We start from the raw sequence: 21301 nt of genomic DNA, 5'->3' as shown, positions 1-21301 counted from the left end.
CGCCCCCCCCCCCAAGCACATTCCTCCAGAATCCCTACTTTCCCTTCCCTTGGTCTATATACTGGTGGCAGCTGCACCATCACCACCATGGTCTATAGGAATTCTTTCTCTCTCTCTCTCTCTCTCTCTCTCTCTCCCTCTCTCCAGTAGTCGGTCTGACTACCAGTCTGGAGTGTTTGCATCTTCTGTTGGGCCAACAGGACAGATTGGGGATTCTGCTGGTATGCCGCCCACCCTGCTGCCCAGCAGTCTCCCTACCTGAGCTGACAAGAGGTGGTCTCAGATGTGATGCTGAGGTCTCCCAGACTGCTGGTTCTGGAGGACATCAACATTCATGCTGAGAGTGCCTTATCTGGGGGTGGCTCAGGATTTCATGGCCTCCATGACAACCATGGGACTGTCCCAACATGTCATCACCCCAGCACATGTAGCAGGGCACACTCTAGACTTGGCTTTTCAACCAGCCATGGGGATAGTCATCTGAAGGTGGGGGATTTTGAATTAATCTGTTTGTCATGGTCAGATTACCTCCGGTTAAGGTTTAGACTTACAGCAGGTTTTCGTCTCTGCAAGGGAGGGGAGTCTAGTAAGTTGGTCTGCCCCTGGAGGCTAATGGATCTGCATGGCTTCCAGTTAGCTCTGGCGGGTTTTCTGGCTGATATGGCTGGCTCTCCTATCGAAGCCCTGATCAATCTGTGAAAAGCAGAAATGACCCAGGCAGCTGACACAGTTGCCCTCCCCTGATTAGTACAGCTGGTATGGCTCCATGGAATACACTGGAGCTCAAAGCAATGGAACAGGCCGGGAGATTGCTTGAGCATAGATGGAGAAGAACTCAACAGATGCAATCGAACACTGCTGTGTGCCCATGTTCAAGCTTATTCAGGAACAGTGAAGGCAGTGAAAAAACATTACATCTCTACCTGTATTGTAGCTTTTTAGAGTTGTCTGGGGATTATTATATGCTGGCCCTAAGGAGGTCATAGAATCATCAAATGCCCATGACAGGTTCGCAATGCATTTTCAGGATAAAATCTCTTGCATTTGCCAGGACCTAGACTCTATTGTTATAGTAGGTGAGTCAGGTGAGGTGTCCAGAGTGCAGTCTTATCTAGTTTTGTTGGATGCATTTCAGTTGGTAGAGCTTGTAGATGTTGACAAGGTGCTTGGACACGTTCTTGCGACCACTTCCATATTGGATCCTTGCTCCTCGTGGCCTATTAAATCTGGCAGGGAGGGAATAGCCAGTTGGGCCAGGAAAGTGATGAATGCCTCCTTGTGAGCGGGAGTGGTCCCAGGCCATCTGAAAGAGGCGGCAGTGAGACCACTCCTGAAGAAATCCTTCCTGGACCAGAAGGTCTTAACAACTTTGAGCCAGTGGTGAATGTTTCTTTCCTGGGTAAGGACTTTGAGCAGGTGATTGCCAACCAGCTCCAGATACTCTTGCATGAAACCGATTATCTGGATCCATTTTAGTTGGAGTTCTGGCTGGGCTTTGGCTTCAAAACAGCCTTGGTCACCTTGTATGATGACTTGTGTGGGCAGAGAGACAAGGGGAGTGTGACGCTATTGATTCTCCTTGATTTCTCAGCGGCTTTTAATACTATCCGCCATGTTATACTTCTGGGGTGACAGTCTGAACTAGAAGTAGGGGGATTCTCCTGGATCCACAGGGGTCAGTTTTGTCCTCCATGCTATTTAACATCTATGTGAAACTGTTGAATGGGGTCATCTGGAGTTTTGGAATATGTTGCCATCAGTATGCAGATGATGCAACTCTCCTTCTGCTTTTCATCATCTGGTAAGGCTCTATCAGTGCCTGGCTGTGACAATGGACCGAATGACAGCTAATAAATGGAAACTCTATCCAGACAAGACTGAGACGCTGTTAGTGGGTAGTTCTTCTCACCGAATGGAGGGTGTTCATCCTGTTCTGAATGGTGTTGCACTCCCTGTGAAGGAGCAGATTCATAGCTTGGGGGTTCTCCTGGAGCCATCATTGTCACTTGAGACTCAGGTGGCCTCAATGGCACAGAGTGCCGTCTATCAGCTTCAGTTGGTGGCCCAGCTATGCCCCTATCTGGACAGGGATAATCTGGTTTCTGTAGTCTATGCTCTAGCAACCTCCAGGTAAGATTATTGCAATGTGCTTTACGCGAGGCTGCTCTTAAAGACTGTTTGGAAGCTGCAGCTTGTGCAAAATGCGGCAGCCAGATTGATAGCAAGTCTAAGCATATAACACCGATTCTGGCCCTCTTGCACTAGCTGCCTGTATGCTTCCAAGCCCAATTTAAGATGCTGCTTTTAACCCATAAAGTCTTACACAGCTCGGATAATACCTGACGGAGCACCTCTTCCGATATGAACCTAACTGGACAGTAGAGTCAATATCTGAGGCCCTCCTTTGAGTGCCTTCTCCGATGGAGGCTTGGAGGATGGCAACAAGGAAGAGGGCCTTCTCAGTGGTAGCCCCCTGATTGTGGAATGCTCTCCCAGTGAGGTCCACATGGCACCAACATTGTCACCTTTTCAGCACCAGGTTAAGACTTTCCTCTGCTCCTAGACATTTGATGGCATATGATGGGTCTTTTAATGTCTGTGGTTTTATCAAGTCCTGGTATCTAATTGCAACTGTTTTTTTAGCCTTTTTAAATAGTTTTTAAATTTTGTACGTTAATAATTTTATATTATGTTTTTACTATGTTGTATTTTGGGGTTATAATTTCTGTGAACTGCCCAGAGAGCTTTGGCTATTGGACAGTATAAAAATGAAATAAATGAAATGAAGATACATGTTTCCAGTTACTTCTGTCATGCAGAAGCTCAGTGGTGATCAAAACAAAAAAGCAGCCTTTACAAAATAGATGATGGTGCAAATCATCTTTGAAATTTATGTGATAAAGCCATGGGACACAATGGATTATGATATTGTTTGGTAGTTTGTCTAATAAATTTAGATTTGTAAAGTGAGGTACCTCCTGGTGTTCGATAGAAGAACATAAAAAGATGAAATTAGGTTAATTTTTGTAAGATGATATATTGAAAGTCATTCAAGACATGAGAACAGGCTGTGCTCCCTTGTTCTTTTTTGTCTTTTGTCCTCTGGGTAAAGTAAATTTTCCTTTGGGAGAAAACCATGAAGGACGTTGACATTGGAAAGGAAATGCTTTCTGTAAACTAATGATGATTTATTTCTTGGGGGAATTTATAACAACATAGCCTGATTTTGTTATGCTATCATTCACTTTTTAAACCTTAGGTTCTATTTATATGAAATTAAGGGTTTGAGAAGAATCACACTTTTCAAACTTATGCTGGAGATCCACATAAGAGGGCTATTGCCTTCATGTCCTGCTTGTAGGATTCCTAATTTGGCATCTGGATGGCCACTGTATGAAACAGGATGCTGGACTATACAGACCCTGGGTCTGATCCAGGAGGACTCTTCTTACGTTCTTATGTAAAAGATGAAGGAAGTGATGGAAGAAGGAAAACTGTATGCCAGAATTCCTGGGAGCACAAACCACTCTCAGACTACATATACAGGACTAGTGGTGTACATTCTTCATTGGTTATATTTTCACCTGTAGGGAAGTAAAATTGGGGAAGTAATAACTACACCTGACATAGAGTAGCAAGTTCACAAAGATAATAATACGAGGTATGGACTGTTGGCACTCTTCCTTGTGCACGAAGGCAGAAAAACACCAATGCCGTTCGACTGTGTGTATGCTACTGTTTTCCACAGGACTCCCAGAGGGTGTTTTGATTAATTATTTTCTGGGATGCTCCTCCTCCTTAACTCCATAGGCAGGGCCAAACATCTTACTGTGTCTCTCCCAGGGAAGGGGTGTCCTCATTCCCCAGACCTGAGCTGCCTACTGGCAGGAACACATGGTCTTGGTGAGCTCTGTGCTCGCCAGGTCTAGACTTTTGATTCCTTCATTTTATTTTTCTTCTTCTCTCTCCACAGCTTCCCCCTGCCACATGTCTTTTAGACAGAGCAGGGGCTTTGTTCCACTAGAGGCTGGGAAGGCAGGAGACCAAAGCCCGCAGCTTATAGCTACCTCCCCAACAACTGGGACGGCTTTGCAGCCCTCTTTGCAGTGACAGTGCAGCAACACACTAGGAATCCCCTCAACTTCCCTCTGAACTGAGGCAGACAGAGGGCAGGCGCTGCCAGTGTGCTCTATCCCTCTGTTCAGGGTGGTGGTCTGAAGCAGTGGCTCAGCACTTATCTGTTGCAAGGAATGTGACTGGCACACCCATCAAGGACTATCACCACCACAGATGCCAGACTTCTGGGGTGGGGACTGGACTCCACCTCAACAATCAAGGGACCCAGGGGACTTGGTCAGTTGTAGAGGCCCAAAAGAGTATACCTTTCCTGAATCTTTGGGCTATCAGATTAGCTCTCCTAGATTTCCAAGTGGGGATCCTGAATCATCATGTGTTGATTCATATAGACACTGTGTCTGCAAAAAGCTTATGTTAACCAGCAGGGAGGCACAAGATCAACATCGCTACACAAGGAAACTTGTGCCATAATGACCTGCGCAGAACACCCGTTATCTATCTGGGTGGAGCACCTGGAAGGGAAGTCAGATTCCATCCAGGATGCAGAATGGCCTCTTCATCCCCACGTCTTTGATCAGATAGTTCTTCACTTTGGTCAACTGATTCTAGATCTGTTTGCCAGTCCAGAAAACACAAAGGTTCCCAGATTCCTGTGTCCAGAGACAGTGCGAACTGATGCCCTTGATTTGCCATGTCCACAAGGGCTATTGAATGCTTTCCTGCCCCTTCCGCTACTTCCTAGACTATTTCAGTAGATCCAGGTTCTGCAAGCGGAGGTTATTATAGTGGCACCATTCTGGCCATGCCAGCCTTGCTTCTTGGAACTAGTCAACATGTTTGTGGAGAAGTGCTGGAAACTGCCCAGGAGAGGGAATCTTCTCTTGCAGGGACCAGTGCTTCATCCTCAGTCTCACATATTCCATCTGACAGCTTGGAGGTTGAGCAGCAGTGGCTAGGGGGTTAGGATATTCAGAAGGTATATTAAAGATTGCTATCTTCCAGTAAGGTTTCACCCAAGAAGGTGTATTCTAACACCTGGAAAGCCTTTGTATCTTGGTGTAATAAGTCTGGGAAGGACCCTGGGGGTTGGTGTATCCAGGAGATACTTCATTTTCTCCAAGTAGGTTTGTTTAAAGGGTAAAGCACAAACATGCTGAAAAGGCAGGCTACAGCCCTCAATAGTGTATTAGGGCAGGGACAGCTCATTGCTTTGTGCAGGTGGGGCAGTTCCAATCTGGATTAGGCCACATGTGGTTAAAAGTAAGAAAGGGAAAGTAAGAGAGAGAACAAAGAGGGGTATAGTGTGTGCATGTAAAGGAGACATCACACACACATGCACGTGCATACTTTGCACTAATGATCCTGAAGTTACTTACTTTAGTTTCTCTTCTCTGTGCAAAAGAGGTTGTTACTGGAGCAGAAAAATGTGGGTCCAAAAGAGTGTTTCTGTGTTGCTATGTGGATCTCTCCACACGTAATCTTCTGCTTTACCATCGGTTTTCACAACCATTAATAGAAAATGGACATGTATATGAAGCCACGGGACTTCCCATGTCACAAATGACTTCCCTCATACAGGTGTAGATGTCAGGGAGTTTCAGTCCAGCAGGAATTCCCTGCAACGCTTGTTTTAAAACTCCAGACATGACTTATACAATACAGGTACATGCTGAAAAAATGTAGCAGATGAAGCAACTTGCAGAAATTGCAGCCATCAGAAACCAGCAGCTGGGTGGCCAGATTAATGGTGTCATGAATCAAGGAGGTGGGAATACTGGAGGAGAGAGACATTTCTAGCTAAATTACTAGTCCTGGTCTGGTGTTTAGTATTTAGCCAGTTGGTTGGCCAGTGTGTATCTCTTCTGTGTGCTGTGGCATATGTTTCTTTAAGGAGGGGCAGAATGCAATTCAAATAGGTTCTTCAGGGACAAATACCAGCCAGAGAAGGGGGGGGGGGCAGTTTTCAAACAGAAAATGGCATGTGTGGTGGTGGTGGGGAGATGTTAAAAAAAATCACCTCACATGCACCACACTCCTCATCCAGATTGAGAGCACCATGCCTGCTTTTTCTAAGAAAAAACTTGTAGGCTTAACAAGAGCGTTAGTTAAAAACACGTTCAGTATAGTGTGTACTTTGGCAGAGGTGGCTATCTGCAGCAATCTAAAAAGTATCTTCCAGGTTCCCTCCGTTGTTTCATTGGTCATTTGTTTGCTTTCTCTTTCACAGCTCTGCCTAGTTAGAGCCAAGACAGGGATTTAATTCTATAAAGGACAAAATGCACAAATTCTCTTTAGTCCCTGTTTGGTCTCTGCAAGGCAGCAGATGTAACTTGGAGACTTTCTGCATACTGTACATTAACAGGCCTTAGTAGGCATTTAACAAAATGCTGCAACAAAGAAAACTATTATTTTGCAGTAGCTAGGGCTAAAGGTTTAACCCATTTTACAACATTCTTATATTTTCCTTCTATTTGACAGATTTCTTTTCTGGTTTTCATAAGCATCTGTTTTGTACATGGTTCTTAATCAGGCCACAGAGTTAAGGTTTCATTAGCAATTACGTATGTAGGTATCTAGCCAAAGTTTACAAACACTATGTAGACTTTTATCCAGTATAGTACTGATAGCATTTTTGTGCACCAGTCCTAGAAAAAAGAATTCCTAAAAAATGTATTCTGCTAATTACTCAGCCCCAACTATGAGATCTGTAGCTCCCTTTTTAGTTCTTTTATCACCATGAGATCTGTTAGCTCCTGTTTTGTTTTGTTAGTACAAAATTAGCAAACTGAAACCTTTCACTTGGAGGCTTAATGTTCTAATAAAGGATTGCATAACTTGCTATTGGTTTATAAGCACTTCAATGATTATTCATGGAAAAATTATGCAAAGGAAAAAACAGTGAGATCCTTTGGGATATTAAAGCTACGTGGTCAACTTTTCCAAATGTTCCTGCCACAGCTTTCTAAACAGCACTCGTCAGCTTCTGCTGGGCTTCTCTCAAATTCCCCAATAGAAACAGCTTGTAATAATGTTTTAATATCTTTTGTATATTATTTTCATGTATGTGTCAGTGTTGTCTTGACAGTAATGTGGTGGAATAATGAAAAGCGGTCTTGCCTCTCCTTATGCCAGGTGATTGGAAAATCATGTTAGATGCCATTTGTTCCATTGGGAATTGTAAGAATGTTAATAGCAAATGGTATGCACTGGGAACTGAACAGGGTGGGGGACTAATAAACAGGAGGGCTATTTGGTAGCAGATGACATCATTTAGTGGGACCAAGAAACCAAAAGTACTTGATCTCTATTTATTGACTTATAGAATGCATTTTCCTGCTCTTCAGCTGAAAAGGTTCCCAGAGCAACTTACATACAATCAATAAAAACAAGACAGTCCCTGTCTGCAAGCATACAGTCTCAAAGACATAACACCAAAGAAAAAAGGGATGGGAGGGAAGAAGAGAAAGGCAAACTCAGGCACCATTTCCTAAAAGTTAAACAATTTCAGAAGTGAAGCGCAATGAAGTTGGTATTTCAGCACATACCATTCAGCCATTGATGGAATGGCTGCTGTCTTGTGACAATTGATGGAAGAGCCCTGTGTAACTGGTCTTTCAACAGAACTGTTGGAATTGCCGTTTCCCATCTCCTTATGCTGCAGCCATGAATGAACACATTTAAGAGTCTGAAACATTTATAAACAAGGCTAGTTACTTGCACTACTCCAAAAAGAAGCTACAAAGATGAGTGTGAATGTAGAGATTACACAATGCACTACATAAAGTTTATTTTTCAACTGAGAAGTTTTCTGCTTTGGTTGAGCAACAGATTTGTTCAACCCAGAAGAGAGTTAATTTCTCATTAAGGACTGCAAAAAGGGGGGGGGGGATTTTGATTTACAAGAAAAGGAACAACAAAAATGTTGAAAAGGGACAATGAGTAAAGCAACAAATTATACTGTCTAACCCCTTATACAATAGTAAGGGTTTGGCTACATTGCTACTTTATTGTGGGTCATGAGTTTTCATTGGCTTAACCAGCAGCTGGTCTACACTAGGGATGGGGGATTCAGCAAAACTCAATGCAATTGGGGTGCTCTAATTTCCATTTTGAACTTTGTTCCGACTCTGGCTGAGATTTGGGGATGGGGTTCCCCACAAAAAAAATCTGTGTACTTCTCTGCATACTCTTCCAAATGTATGTATCAATTGTGCACATTTTTGAAATGTATGCATTTTTCTCCCATTAACTGAAGTGTATTTGTGTGCATTTTTCAAACGTACACATTTATCAAACACAATTTTTGCAGTCTGAATTGCAGTGCAAGCTCAGAAATGTATGGACTGCACACTGCAGATTGCATTTGAATCAGTTCCAGGAGGTGCAAATTGGATAAATTCTTTTCAGAAACAAATGGAAACAAGCTTTTCACCCATCCCTAGTCTATACTGAGAACCAGGGAGTTGATTCAGGTCCCCCTGGAGCCTACAGTGGCCTAGCCTTAGGGTAGTGTTGTTTGTTTGGGGCGGGGGGCATCTTTTGTTCATTTGGTGCTTTAGGCTTGGGCAGGGCTGGCCAGACGTCTGAGTGCCCTCGAGCATGGTGCCACTGAAGGCCCCCACCCGCGCCTTCCTGCTTTGGTCGCCTTTCCCCTCCACTTACCTGCATCGCCATCACTTGCTCCCCCGCTCCTCCCCCCCTGCTCACCTGTGCCACTGCTGCCAACCCCCTCCATCCACGGCCAGCTGTCCCCAAATGCCTGGCTCTGATGGGGTCCTTCCTCAGAGCCAGGCACTGTGGAGCCGCTCCTCAACAACAGCTGCCTGTCTTTCGTTAGCGCTGGCTGAACAGGGGATAGGCAGCTACTCCGGAGGGCAGGCAGCTACTTCTGAGGAGGGGTGTCCTAGGAGATACCCTGCAGCACAGGCGATCTCCTGGGATACTTGTCCAGGCTCTGAGGAAGGACCCCATCAGAGCCAGGCATTTGGGTCTGGCCAGCTCTCTGAGGACATGTGCCAGCCAGTTCCTCCTGTCGATGCAGCTCTCTGGAGGATGGGCAGTGGAGAGCAGGCAGGGATGGGCCCTTCTGAGCTCAAGGGCCCTCAGCTGCTGCTCAGCCTTGCCGACTCCTGATGCCGGGCCTGGTTTTGGGTGCTTTGGATTATTTTTGTTCTGTGCATCCTGTATCACATGAAGTCAATGTAGTGCTCAAACACCTAACATATTTTATATTTTCCTCTGTGGTCATGGAATAAAAATGCCAGGAAGAACTTGACCTGAGCACTGTCTTCATCACTTTGTAGAAAATTAACAACATAATTGTTTTGGTATGTGCACCATTTGCTGGGCTAGGTGGTAACAGAGATTTAGATCACAGTAGCTCCTGAAGGTGTTTTTCATTCTGTCGCTTCTGCTTACACACATATACCATTATGTCATTAATCTTAAGTAAAAGAACGGGAATAATATTGCAGCCCTTCTGAGACTTTGTTTGAGGAGAAGCTATCCTTTGGCTGGTATAATTCTAGTGAAAGGTACTAAAAATCAAGCCTTGTATTTACAAAATAAGTATGGTCCCACCACTCACCTTTTGATAAATTATCCTCCCTTTCCTCAGTAGCCAACATCCACCATCATGGCAAAGTTGTAGTATGAAATCATATTCACTTCACAAAATAGATGAAACAAGTATGATATCTCTAAAACACCAGCACCACATTTAATATCGAAGCCCTCGTTGAGCTTTTAGGATGATGTGGAAGCTCTCTCGACTAACGAACTTCCACCATAAAATCAGCATATGTTGTTGGTAATAACGTGGCAACTTGGTAGACCCTCTAAGGGCTACATTGCACAAAGATCTTGGTTTGCTCATGGCTGATTCATTCTCTGCAGGGGGGAGGGCAGGACTGGACCAATGGCGCTTTGAGAAGAAGCACTAGTAACTCTCAAAGTTCTGCACACACAAAACAAACGAAGCCCAAGAATGTGTTTATCTTGCAACAGCCTCCAATATGTGGTTACATCCCTGATCAAGAAATGAGCATAGCTGCATTTTTTGGAAATGTCCAGGCTCTGACCTTTTAATGTAAGGCCTTCTCAGAAGCGACATAATGCCAAAGTGACTCACACTGTGTCTTTTGCACTTATTGGTACAGCAGAGCAGACATGCAAGAAGCTCCTTTAGTCACATGTATTTGTGTGTAAGTGAGAGACACAGATCATGATTATAAGAGAACAGACTTCCTTTTGTCTTGCTCACAAGTGACTGTGCCTTGAGAGATGTCCCAAAGGTTTTACTCCCTCTCCACTATAGGTCTCAAAGCCAGTGTTTCATCTTTCCTTCTAAAACATTTGTCCTTCATTCTTCTGTTTATATTCCATGTTGATGAGATGTGCTTATTTTGCCTTCACTGATAACAGAGCTAATGCAGTGGTTATGAGTCTAGGACTAAGAGAAATAAAATTGGAAAATACATTTCTACTAGAAACCCATGCCATTCCTTCCACATTACTGAAACTCCAGGATGGACTGGACATGAGATATTAGCCACACATCTAGTCTAATGAACTTTCACCCTTTGGTAGCCAGCTCCTTTTGGTAGATATTCTGTTCTAAAGGAGTTGCTGCCCTTTTATTCACTGTAATTGAGGTGAAGCAAAGAAATTGTTGTGAAATATGCTTGCACAACTTGCCCACTCATCACTGCCGAGGTTTCCCTGGCACTTCCCTGTCCAAACCACGTTTTCACCAAATGCAGAGCAATGTTAATTTTAGACTGAAGTTCCCACTGATGTGCTCTTGATGCACCTAGCCATGCGCAAATGCAGAGTGCAATCTATAAGATTTGGGGCTGCTTCAAACATTTAGAATTTCCTACACAGCACTTTTATATAGTAAGAGTATCAAACCCACATTTAGATTTGTCATGTGTGCAGATCACACAGCTGCCTATTTCACTGCCTATACAGCCTCTGGGAAGCCACAACTAATTCCAGCTCCTTAGTATGCATGAACCTAGTGAGACAGATGTAAGTGGTCATTGCACATGATTACCTATGTTCGGGTTTCACCCTCTTTCCTATATGAAAGTGCTTTCCCTGCAGGATACACATAATGTTTCACTCAGCCCTGTTCGACCCCAAGTCAAAAAGAAACCTCATTGCAGGTTGAAAATTATTTTTCACATCCATTTAGCAAGCAATCTTCTTCTGGAGCTCTTTAGCCAAGAGGCTGAAGTACCCACAAGATGTGGAAGCTGAGTTCTCTTTCCATTCCCTGGGCAATATTGTCTCTTCATCAGGGCCTAAGAACGACTGCCTCAGTGGAGACAATGTCCACGCTCAAGCCACCTATCATAGTCTCACTCTCTCTTTCTTACACATACATGCACACAGTCATGGAATTGGCCTCATCTACTCTGAGGACACAACTGAAGAAATTGCTAACGCTGTTCGAACTATATCGCCCAGTGTGTGTACTGGCTAAAAATGTGTAGCCTATTGGCATCAAGACCTCCTCAGTACTCCAGACATCTGTCTGGCTGTGATTTACATGAAACATCCTCACATTTCCCTTAGATACGCGTGCTACGAGTCAGTACTAAAAAAAACTGTTTACAGGCAAGGAGGGTTGCAACCCAAACTCAAAGCATATGTTTTTCTTAGATGTTAATGATTACACCCGAAATATTGTTCTGGCTCTGCGTGCTATGCCTTTGGCAATTCTCTGTCATAGAATAGCCAAGAATGTGTGTGTGTGTTGGGGGGGGGGGGGGTGTTGTCATCAAAATATGCAAGAATAGTTTTTGAAACAGATTGCTATTTTGGTTTAATTGGATAGATTCTTCATAGGAACTGATGGTGTAGTTCCAGTAGGCAGCAGGACACAGTGTTTGGGAAAGCACCTGCCATTTGAGGGCAGTGACAATCCTCTTTAAGCAGACGCTGCCTTCCTTCTCCACATAATATTCATCTGTCTTTTCAAGACTATTCAGCTCTTTTAGGAACAAAGCGACTGACCCCTAGCAATGTCTTTCCTCAGGTTTAGTTTAGCATTAATTGGTGTCTATTTTATAGGTCCGTCAGAGGTGTCAGCAGCTGTGAGGTTCAGCAGGAGACCAACCTGTCCTGATGCCTCGGTGGCAGCCAGCCTGCCAACTCCTCCTGTACCACGACACAGGAAGAGTCACAGCCTGGGAAACAAGTGGGTGTTCCAATCTGCATCAGACCTTACAGTTTATTCAGGCATCATTAAGTTTGAATCCAGCAATTGAAAACTCACTGAAACCTGCCTGCAGCATCCTTCTCAGTGCCCACCTCCCTTTTTCTAGCCTCATAGGAATGACTTTCATTCCTAGTAAAAATGCCTGCCTCAGAACCACTTTGCCTTATCTTTCAGGTGTGGCAGTTTCTGTCTCTGGTGCCACTCTTGCCTCCAACGTTTGTGGCTGTTGGGCATATATCACCAGTGGAAACACCCTTTTTGTTTAGTGCCCACTTACAGGCCAAGTAAATGGTGGCTCTGCCTCACCTATGCTTGCTGAAATACGTTGGATAGAACCAATTTGGGAAATGTCAACACAGTGGCAGGCATCAGCTTTTCAGATAAGAGTTCTTGCATTCTACTTAGTGTTGGAAGTGGATGGGTTAAAATGGTCAAGATGTATTACTTGCCCAGCATCAACTTATTGAATTCACTTGGATAGGAATTGAGTCTCATGGTCTGCAGCACTCTAACCAAGCAACATTTGTAGACGCATCAGAGGAAGAACTTGAGAACTCCGAAGTCCCCATCTATATTTAGCTAATAGCAATTTCATTATACAGGTTGCTAGAAGCCAGTTCTTGTATAGATCAGGCAGTCTAGTTCGGAAAGATGGAGCATATGAAAGGTCCCGTATAGCTACCTTCCGTTCAAGGACTTGCTGACGTTTATGATCATCATACAAGTGAGGCAGTGTCCGTCAGGAAAAAAACAGGGAGTTGAATGGATGTTACCAGATTACATAAGAACCTTTTGCTTTTTTTCCCTTTCCAATTCTCCAGTATGATGTGTCAGTTCAGTGTAGTTGAAAGTAAAAGTGCAACGTTCCCAACAGAGAAACCACGCCACCTGCTGGATGACAGTGTGCTAGAGTCCCACAGTCCTGTCAGAAACCACACATTAAACTCTGTTTTCACCAATGGTATTTCCATAGGTAAGTATTCAATGGTTCGGATATAAGTCTTGCTGGATTCCCTGCTTGTCTGTCTCTTCTGCTTTGAGAGGCTTCTAGAATCAGGAAAAGTTAATTCAGTTTCAGGACAAAGAATAATTGGCCATTTGGATAGAAAGAAACACTGAAAATATCCAAGGTTTTGTTTTTTGCTTGCGTAGATACCTTACACAACTCACCTTCTCTGTGGCTTGTTTCCACGAAACACACTTGCAGATAGTTAGCCTCCTACCAAGTAGCAACTGGAATTGTCTTGCTAGAATATGGCAGATGTGGAATGGGGAGTATTCAGTGATTGTATCATTCTTCTCCTGTGTGTTCTGTCAGCGCTGTCATAAAATGGAGAAATACTAGTGAAAATTCACGCAAGTTTGAAATATCATGGTTTGAGGAGCACCATTTAGAAGGCAGCAGAGCGCGAGCCACTTGCATGAATGATCTCCATAGGAAGTGGGAAATATGTTCTCCAAAATTCAGCGTAAAGCTTAAGTTTGGCTGCCGATAAAAGGTGTTTTCAGAGATGCTTAATGGCCAACACCATGACAGAAGAAAGTGTGACTACTCTTCCAGAATAGTATTCCTATAACAGCCAAAAAGACAAAACTTCTCAGATGTAGAGGTCGATGTACTATGGCATGAGCTTATGTTTGCAAGAAACTACTTCATCGGATGCATGGTGCACTGTGACTGTCACTTAATAACCTGAATGTGGAAAAGTACCATCATCATATATCGCCTGATCAGCCATCACAGATCATTGTCACGCTGAGCTGTCCCCTAACAGTGGAGACCAAGCTGGAGAATAATTTAGCCTTTTGGGAATTGGGTATTATCTGTCGTGTGATGGCTGTTGCTTTAACTGAGCACCTGAACAAAAGACAAAAGAAATTCAAACCACCACCTTTGAGAAAGTAAATGCATTGAACTGTTACATTTGCAACTTTAAATTCCCTTCAAGTAAATGTAATGGGAAATTACTGATTCTTCACAGGCCTGATCCCATTATGTGAGGGACAATGAGTAGGAGCATGGCATCAGGCTGATTTGTCATGGCACCAAACTGTCACTTGCTTCATGTTACCTATTCTGTGTCTTGATTAAAGGAAAATCAGTCATCCCTTTGTTGTCTGTCCTTTGTCTTTGGCTGGTGTGATTACGTTTAAACACAGAAGTAGTGGTGTTAATCAGAAGGTATGATGCAAGAACAACTTTATTTTCTATGCAGCAGAGTGAAGATAATAATAACTGGAGGAAAAATTTTAAAATATTTTACTCAGAAAACTGCAACTCTATGTTGGTAAGGACAACATCTCCCTCAGGTGGAAATGCAGAAGCAATTTCTAATATCACTTTGCACACCTTTTAAATCTGGTTTCCGTGGTGTACTCTGGCAAGTTTGGTAAGGGGCATGGACTGGTTCTGTATCTAGCTTTTCTTGACTTGTTATCATCTCTGTCCTTTTGTTTTGTAGGAAGCAGTGAAAGCTCAGAATTTAGTGAGGAGCCTTCTTCAGGGCTAGAAAGGTGAGTCTTTGCAGTGAATTGATGGTATAAAACAGAAGTGGGCAACTTGTGGCTCTCTGGATGTATTGGCGTACAAGTCCCATCAGCCCTATCCAGCATAGCTAATGGTGAGGGATGATGGGACATGTAGGCCAAAATAATAATTTTTGTATTTGATTTGTACCCTGCCTTTCTACTAAAAACTGGCACTCAAGGTGGCTTACAGGCACAATTACAATATCTGGAGGCCCACAGGTTGCCTACCCTTGGCATAAAGACTGTAATTGCATTTTACTGCAATGTATGTGTCACCACTGAAGTCTTCAGTAGCCAAGTTTCAATTACTTAAATCAGGGGGTAGGAATGAGCAATGTTGGAGGTTGCCAGGATTCTCTGAACATTGGCTCACCACTTGTCTTATGCCCGATTCCCATTTGCGATCACTGATTGCTCTGCACAAATGGGAAAATTGTGCAAATGGAGCAGTGATTGGACATGAAATTTGTGCAACTTTTCCCTGGGTCAATTTGTGCAAATTTCCTAAATGTATGCAAATTTCCTAAATTTACTCTATAGACTAAAGTGGGGCTGATTCAGTCTATAGGAAATTTGTGCAAATTACTAAGTTTGTGTAAATTTAGGAAATTTTTGCAAATTGAACACGAGCACATGTTTGGCAATTGACGAACATTTTCAATGGACATGTGCTCATGTTCAAAATTGCAAACAGGAAATGCTCACATATTTTACAAGCAAACGTGACATTTTCATACATTCCTAATCAGGAGTGAGCAGCTTCCAGGGATAGGCAACTTCCCCCCACCAGACTGCACTGGGACTGCCCCCTTGCCCCCACTGCTGAATTAGCTGCAGCACTGCAGCAGTTAAAAAAGGAAAAGAAAAAAAAAGATGGAAAATGGCCCCTTTGAAGGATAAAAAGCGGTGGTTTGCCGCTGAAATGTAGTAGTGATGGAGCAGTGTAGTGGCCATGATAAAGGCCAGGGAAGGCTATTTACAGCCCACATGTTGCCCACTCCTCACTTAAAACACCAGTTGCTGTTTTATGTAATGGTTCAAGTCATGCAGAGAAATGGGGGAAAAATGGACATAAAGCAATCCTTCTGAGGTTTAGAAGTGAGAATGGGTTTAAGCTCAGGCCCTCCAAATATTCTGTGTATGAGTGCTTGTATATCTGCCCTATAATCTGTGCTTCTTACACTTATTAAAAGTGTATTTCTTGTCTACACAAATGCCCAGCAGTGCATTTAGGTCTTTGAGTACCATCAAGCTTTAAAATAAACTTCAACCGAAGAGCATGGTATCTAGTTTGGTTTCATCAATACTGGTCTTTTGTCATAAGCCAGAATCCATACACCTAGACTGTTTGCTTACAACAGTCTCTTAAAAAACCACAAAAGGATTTGGGCTCCAACCATGCCCTATTTGATTGGTGCTCACTGATTCTAGATTCATTTCTCATACTAGATTCTTTTTCTGAAACCGCCCAGGTTCTCTTGACCTATTAACTAGAATGGCTTTAAACATCTTTCTAAGACTCAACTTGTCTGTTAGTGTAAAAACCAGTTAGAAAGATGTCATTTACACATCAGCCTTCTCATTAAATAAACCAAGTTCCACCATGTCGAATAGTTAAGTCTTCATAAGAAATTAAGCCCATTATATGTTTCTGCCTGTGTCTAGTACAGGATATCTTGGGTGAACTCTAATCCGTTAATCAAGTCAGAGTAGCCACACCTCAGTTCAAATTTACTGAGTGGCCTTGAGAAGTCCCACAATTTTAATTCCTCACCTACAAAATTATCCAACAGAGCCTTGAGGATTCATGAAAGCAGTCCTTTCACATTGGAAAAAATGCGGTAGAAGGGGAAACTGCGCTGTCATAAAATATCTTATTTTTCTGCTCCCTTGTGTTGAGCTTCTCAAGAGTAATAAAAAAAAGCTCGACAGGTGACCAGTAAAATGTGTAATGCTGAGATCCTGGCATTGTCTCCTGGCTCAACCATCTTATCTCACCAGGCACAGTTACTTACAGAGCACTGGCGAGGTGACCCTCCACCAAGGATCCCACTGGCAACTACGAGAGAAATACGCCTTCATGTGATTTGTGGGGAGAGATGTATCTATTATGCCTAAAAACACCAGGCAGTATATTAAAAAGAGGCCAGTCCCATGGCCACTCCAGGCCTCTTCAGGCAGTATAAAACGTGAGGTCCTCCACATGATCCAGAACGCTGGAAAATCAATGTTCAAAGTTGTGCGGAGAGCCTCCAGGGACACAGTACAGAGCGATGGAAACACGCAAGGCGGGAGCGGAGCTAGAGCACTCCCTCTCTTTACGTGCCTACTCAGTTTTATCAGGCCTGAATGCCTTCTGACCCCTCCTCCCCTGCCCCCAAAATGATTACCTGTATAAAATGGGTGGTGCTTAAAATGACTTTCCTTCCCAGCAGAATATAGCCACTTGTCCATGATTTCAAAGCGAAAGACAGTGCCTCTAGGGTAGCAAATCCCATTGATGTTAGACATGCCAGCTACTGAGTCTTTTGCTGAGACCTTGTTATCTTAATATACTTTTCTTATGCAAAACAGAAAACATTCTGGGTTCTCCATCTCGGGATATTGCAGGCAGTTGATTACGGTCACCATCTTGTTTCTTGTATATTAGATACATATTCATTTTGTTTACTCTATATGATGTTGTATCCTCTTTAAGAAATATTATGTGAGTGGTTTTTTTTCTTGTTGACTATGCCCGTCCCTATATAAAGGAGCCTCATGTGGTGCAGAGTGGTAGGCGGCAGTATTGCAACTGAAACTCTCCCCACAACCTGAGTTCGATCCCAGCGGAAGCTGGGTCTCAGGGAGCCGGCTCAGGTCAACTCAGCCTTCCATCCTTCCGAGGTCGGTAAAATGAGTACCCAGCTTGCTGGGGGAAAGGTAGTCACAACTGGGGAAGGCGATGGCAAACCACCCCGCTATAGTCTGCCATGAAAATGCCAGCGCAAGCGGCGTCCCTCTAGGGGTCAGCAATGACCCAGTGCTTGCACAGGAGCAACCTTTCCTATATAAAGGAAGTGGGCCAATGCTAGAGGCCACAGGAGGGGGTGCACTAGGACAAAACAAATCCTGTGTTACTCAGCTTAGAGCTTTTCATGTGAATTACAATGGCAGGATAGAAAATGTCATCTATGACCACAAGAGGGTTGGTCTTTCATTGAAGCCCTTTGCTGCTGACTGAATTCTGTGTATTGACAGTCATAAATTGTGAATAAAAGTATCTGACATTAAAGGCAATGCCAAGAACATGTTACAAAATCATGTTATGCAGCTTAAAGGCAGACAGCGGCATTGTTCCAACAGGTGAACTTAGAACAATATATACTTTATTAAAAAATCTAAGTAGAATTCACGTCTTTTGTCATGGTAATATTCAGGAATTTGGAAATAAAAGTCATTTTTTACCTCTGAGAAAGCCCTTAATTGTAGCTGAAATATTTAGCTCTGTTCATACTAGATAAAGAAGTTATAAGTACTAATTCTTAAGATTAGTTTTATCTCAGCTATCTTAGGTATGCTGAAGAGAAAAAAAAGCACTGGATGCCAACATAGCATATTCCCAAGACTGGTTATAGAAAGAACTCCAAATAAGTACTCAGTTTACACCTACCCGAGAGTCTTTATTTCCATAATAACTGCTTCCTCTCATGTTCTGCCACCGGTCCCACAGAAAAGCTGATGGTGGAGGCAGGGAGTGTTCGGCATCCTTTGGGGTTGCCCCTCCCATGCTTGAAGAATGCAGGGACAGCTTGCGGATTGGCTCCTCCTGCTGAGGAGTTCCAGCCTCCTGCCTAGCAAAAGGGAAGCAGGGGTTCATTTGGGCTCTACAGAACCTAATGAACAGCTAAGCTTGCTAAAAAAGAAATTCCTTCTGCCTCCCACTCCCTGGCTGACATGTTCTAGTTAAAGCCAAGGGAGGGAAGGTTTTTTTGCAGCACTCTAGGTTCTCTTTCCACTTCACCATTTGTTCAGGGCAGGGACAGGAAAGGGGCTCATAGGCTGCTTTAGTTAGCAGTGGCACCTTTTGGACACCAGAGCCTCAGTATCCAGTGCTGCCACCAATGATGTAGTAAAATCTGAAGTGCAGGCAGTCATCATGACAGTCTCCCTAAGCCACACCCCCAAGGAGAATGAATTTTCCCAGCAACAATATATTGTTTCCTTTTGCAATGCAAAGTATTTTGGGATTACTTGGTCTTGAATGGGCAGTTAGCTTTGCAAAAGGTCTGCTCCTGGTTGAGATGAAAACTGCTGGAACTGGTTTATTGATATGGATCAACATAGCAGCCTGAATTTTTGGATTTTCCCCCTGCTACTGTGAGGATTGCAGCTGAATTCAGAGGGAATAGGGAATTTTGGTGTGTGTGTGTGTGGGGGGGTCCCCATGATGTCAGTGTCCCTGCTAATAAAAAAATGTGCCAGTGCTGCAACCCTGGCTCCACTACAGCAATGGCGCTACAAACTTTCTGTCAGCCTCTCTGCTCCTCACTCTGCCTCCTCTCCAGAGTCAGACAGACATGTTTGCTTGTTCTCACTGCCGCTGCCTTGAGAACCAGGGCAACTATTGAATGTGTATTTCTCCTAACTTCCTGTTTTTCCTCTGGGCTCATGAGGCTTGGAGTTGGAGACCAGTTGTTTTGGCACCAAACCAGAGACAACTCCTCTGTCTTTTCCTCATGGCTGGGCAAATGTGGTGTTTAGAGCAGAGCTACTAAAAGCTCCTACCTGGGTCCTTCCCTTTCTACAGCCCAGCAGTCTTGCAGAGGGACTGAGGAGGTACCGATGTTCTCTTCTCTGGCCAGGATCAGGCAATATGGAGGATGGGGGAGCCCCTTGAGGAAGATATGATGGAAGTTATTTCAGATATCCCAGATGCCCACAGGGTGGATTCCTCAGAGGGGAACATCAGAGCTGTTTCTGGAGAGGGCTCTTCTGACTCTATTCTGCTTTTCCCTGATTTAAAAGGGCATCAGGCACAAACACAATTTCTGAACTAGGTTAAGAGCCTAGGAGTCAAAGGTGCTATCCTAGCAGAGGATTATCAAAAGAGCAAGGGATCTCTTCATTACTGCACATCCTGTTGCCACTATCATAAGAAATCTCACAAGGGCCCCAAGAAAAATAAGGGCAAGCACTGGTACAGGGGAAAATCTCGGTACAAGCACTGCAAGAGGTACCAGAGCCCTTGGATCTCAGATTTTTCCAGTAGAAGTTCCTATAGTTCTGGATTAGCTTCTAGTCCCCTCGGACACATGCCTCATAGAGCCTACGTGGCCTTTCATGGATATGTCTCGGCATCAAGAGTTTGATTCTTCTTTATCTCAGATGGCACCCAACGTCTGGAAATGCGAGATGCAAGTATGGACAGCCCACTTAGGGAAACCTCCTGCTCAATCATTGGTTTCAGTTGGCACTCTAAGGAGGAAAAGGCATGAGGAAGAGCATTGGAGGCTCCCTGCAGATAACTCCCCTGCAGAGTTATTTCCCAGGCTCTTAGCTAAAGTTCTGCACACTTTGCAGCTTCCCCGATTCACAAAAAGATGAGAGACCCTTTTGACTGTCCCCCTCCTAGATTCCTTTGACAAGGTGGCTGGGCCAGGGCAACGCCCATGCCTCATCTGATCAACAAGTTCTGTTCCCTGCCACAGACCATCATGAATAAACTCAAGACACCCACAGTGGGTATGCCTGTAGTGGCTCTTTCCTCTGCAACAGCAATTCCTTCTGAAGGTGGACTAAGGATGTGTCAGAGCTTGGCTCCCTAGCTCTGCTCTTTGCCTTCAGGCTTTTATTTCCATAGATGAAGTTACGCAAATACGGATTCCAAAGACTTGTAAAGTAGATTGCAACCGTTTAAGTCCACATCACAAACAACTGGCTTCTTCACAGCAGGGACACCCCCACTTAACTCCAGAGAAGGGGGCCCCAAGCTAAAATCCTTTCAGCGTTGTAGTTCTCAACAGAAGATAATACATAAGCCCATTCCCAAATTATCATAAACAAGAGTTCATAGACTGACAAAGAGAATTCAGACCTGGTAGATATTCAAGCATAAAAGATGTTGATCTCCGCAAAGTGTCATTAGCTAGGGCCTACTTTAAAAACCAAGGTAGACTCTGCAAGGGGCTTGGCTGCTACTCCCTCTTGATTTGACAGCCCACCCCTTGGTGAGATCCCCCCCCCCCGAATCCTCTCATTCAGGGCGCTAAATCATGGGTGTGACATGATTGCAGCTGGGCCAAATCCGAAGTTATACTCCCTGTTGTCATGGAATCTGTTGCAGAGTCAGGCTGCACCAGGTTCCCAGACGTTGAGGTTTCCACTACTACATTGTAGTCTAAATCACCGCTCTCTGATTCAGAATCAGACCCAGACTCCTCAGTGTTGAGGCCTGCTGCGGTGCTTCGGCCAGATCCCATAGGATGC

The 21301-nt window shown here is 44.0% G+C and overlaps 1 protein-coding gene across 3 annotated transcripts in view; it reads left to right on the top strand.

Annotated features, from left to right (window-relative positions):
- RALGPS1 (Ral GEF with PH domain and SH3 binding motif 1) overlaps positions 1-21301 on the top strand; it is a 310289-nt gene that overhangs the window by 275369 nt on the left and 13619 nt on the right. For 2 of the 3 annotated variants that reach the window (XM_084821507.1, XM_084821506.1), the window contains exons 13-15: positions 12157-12283; positions 13126-13277; positions 14767-14818. In XM_084821507.1, the coding sequence (XP_084677633.1) occupies positions 12157-12283; positions 13126-13277; positions 14767-14818 (331 nt within the window). The remainder of the gene's footprint in view (positions 1-12156; positions 12284-13125; positions 13278-14766; positions 14819-21301) is intronic. The other variant, XM_084821508.1, reaches the window with a different exon arrangement.

This window comes from Heloderma suspectum, chromosome 14, assembly GCF_057233095.1.
Source record: "Heloderma suspectum isolate Gila_16-S chromosome 14, 16-S_ref, whole genome shotgun sequence".
In the NCBI taxonomy this organism is placed as follows: Eukaryota; Metazoa; Chordata; class Lepidosauria; order Squamata; family Helodermatidae; genus Heloderma; species Heloderma suspectum.
This window is presented reverse-complemented; position numbering and strand designations above follow the sequence as displayed.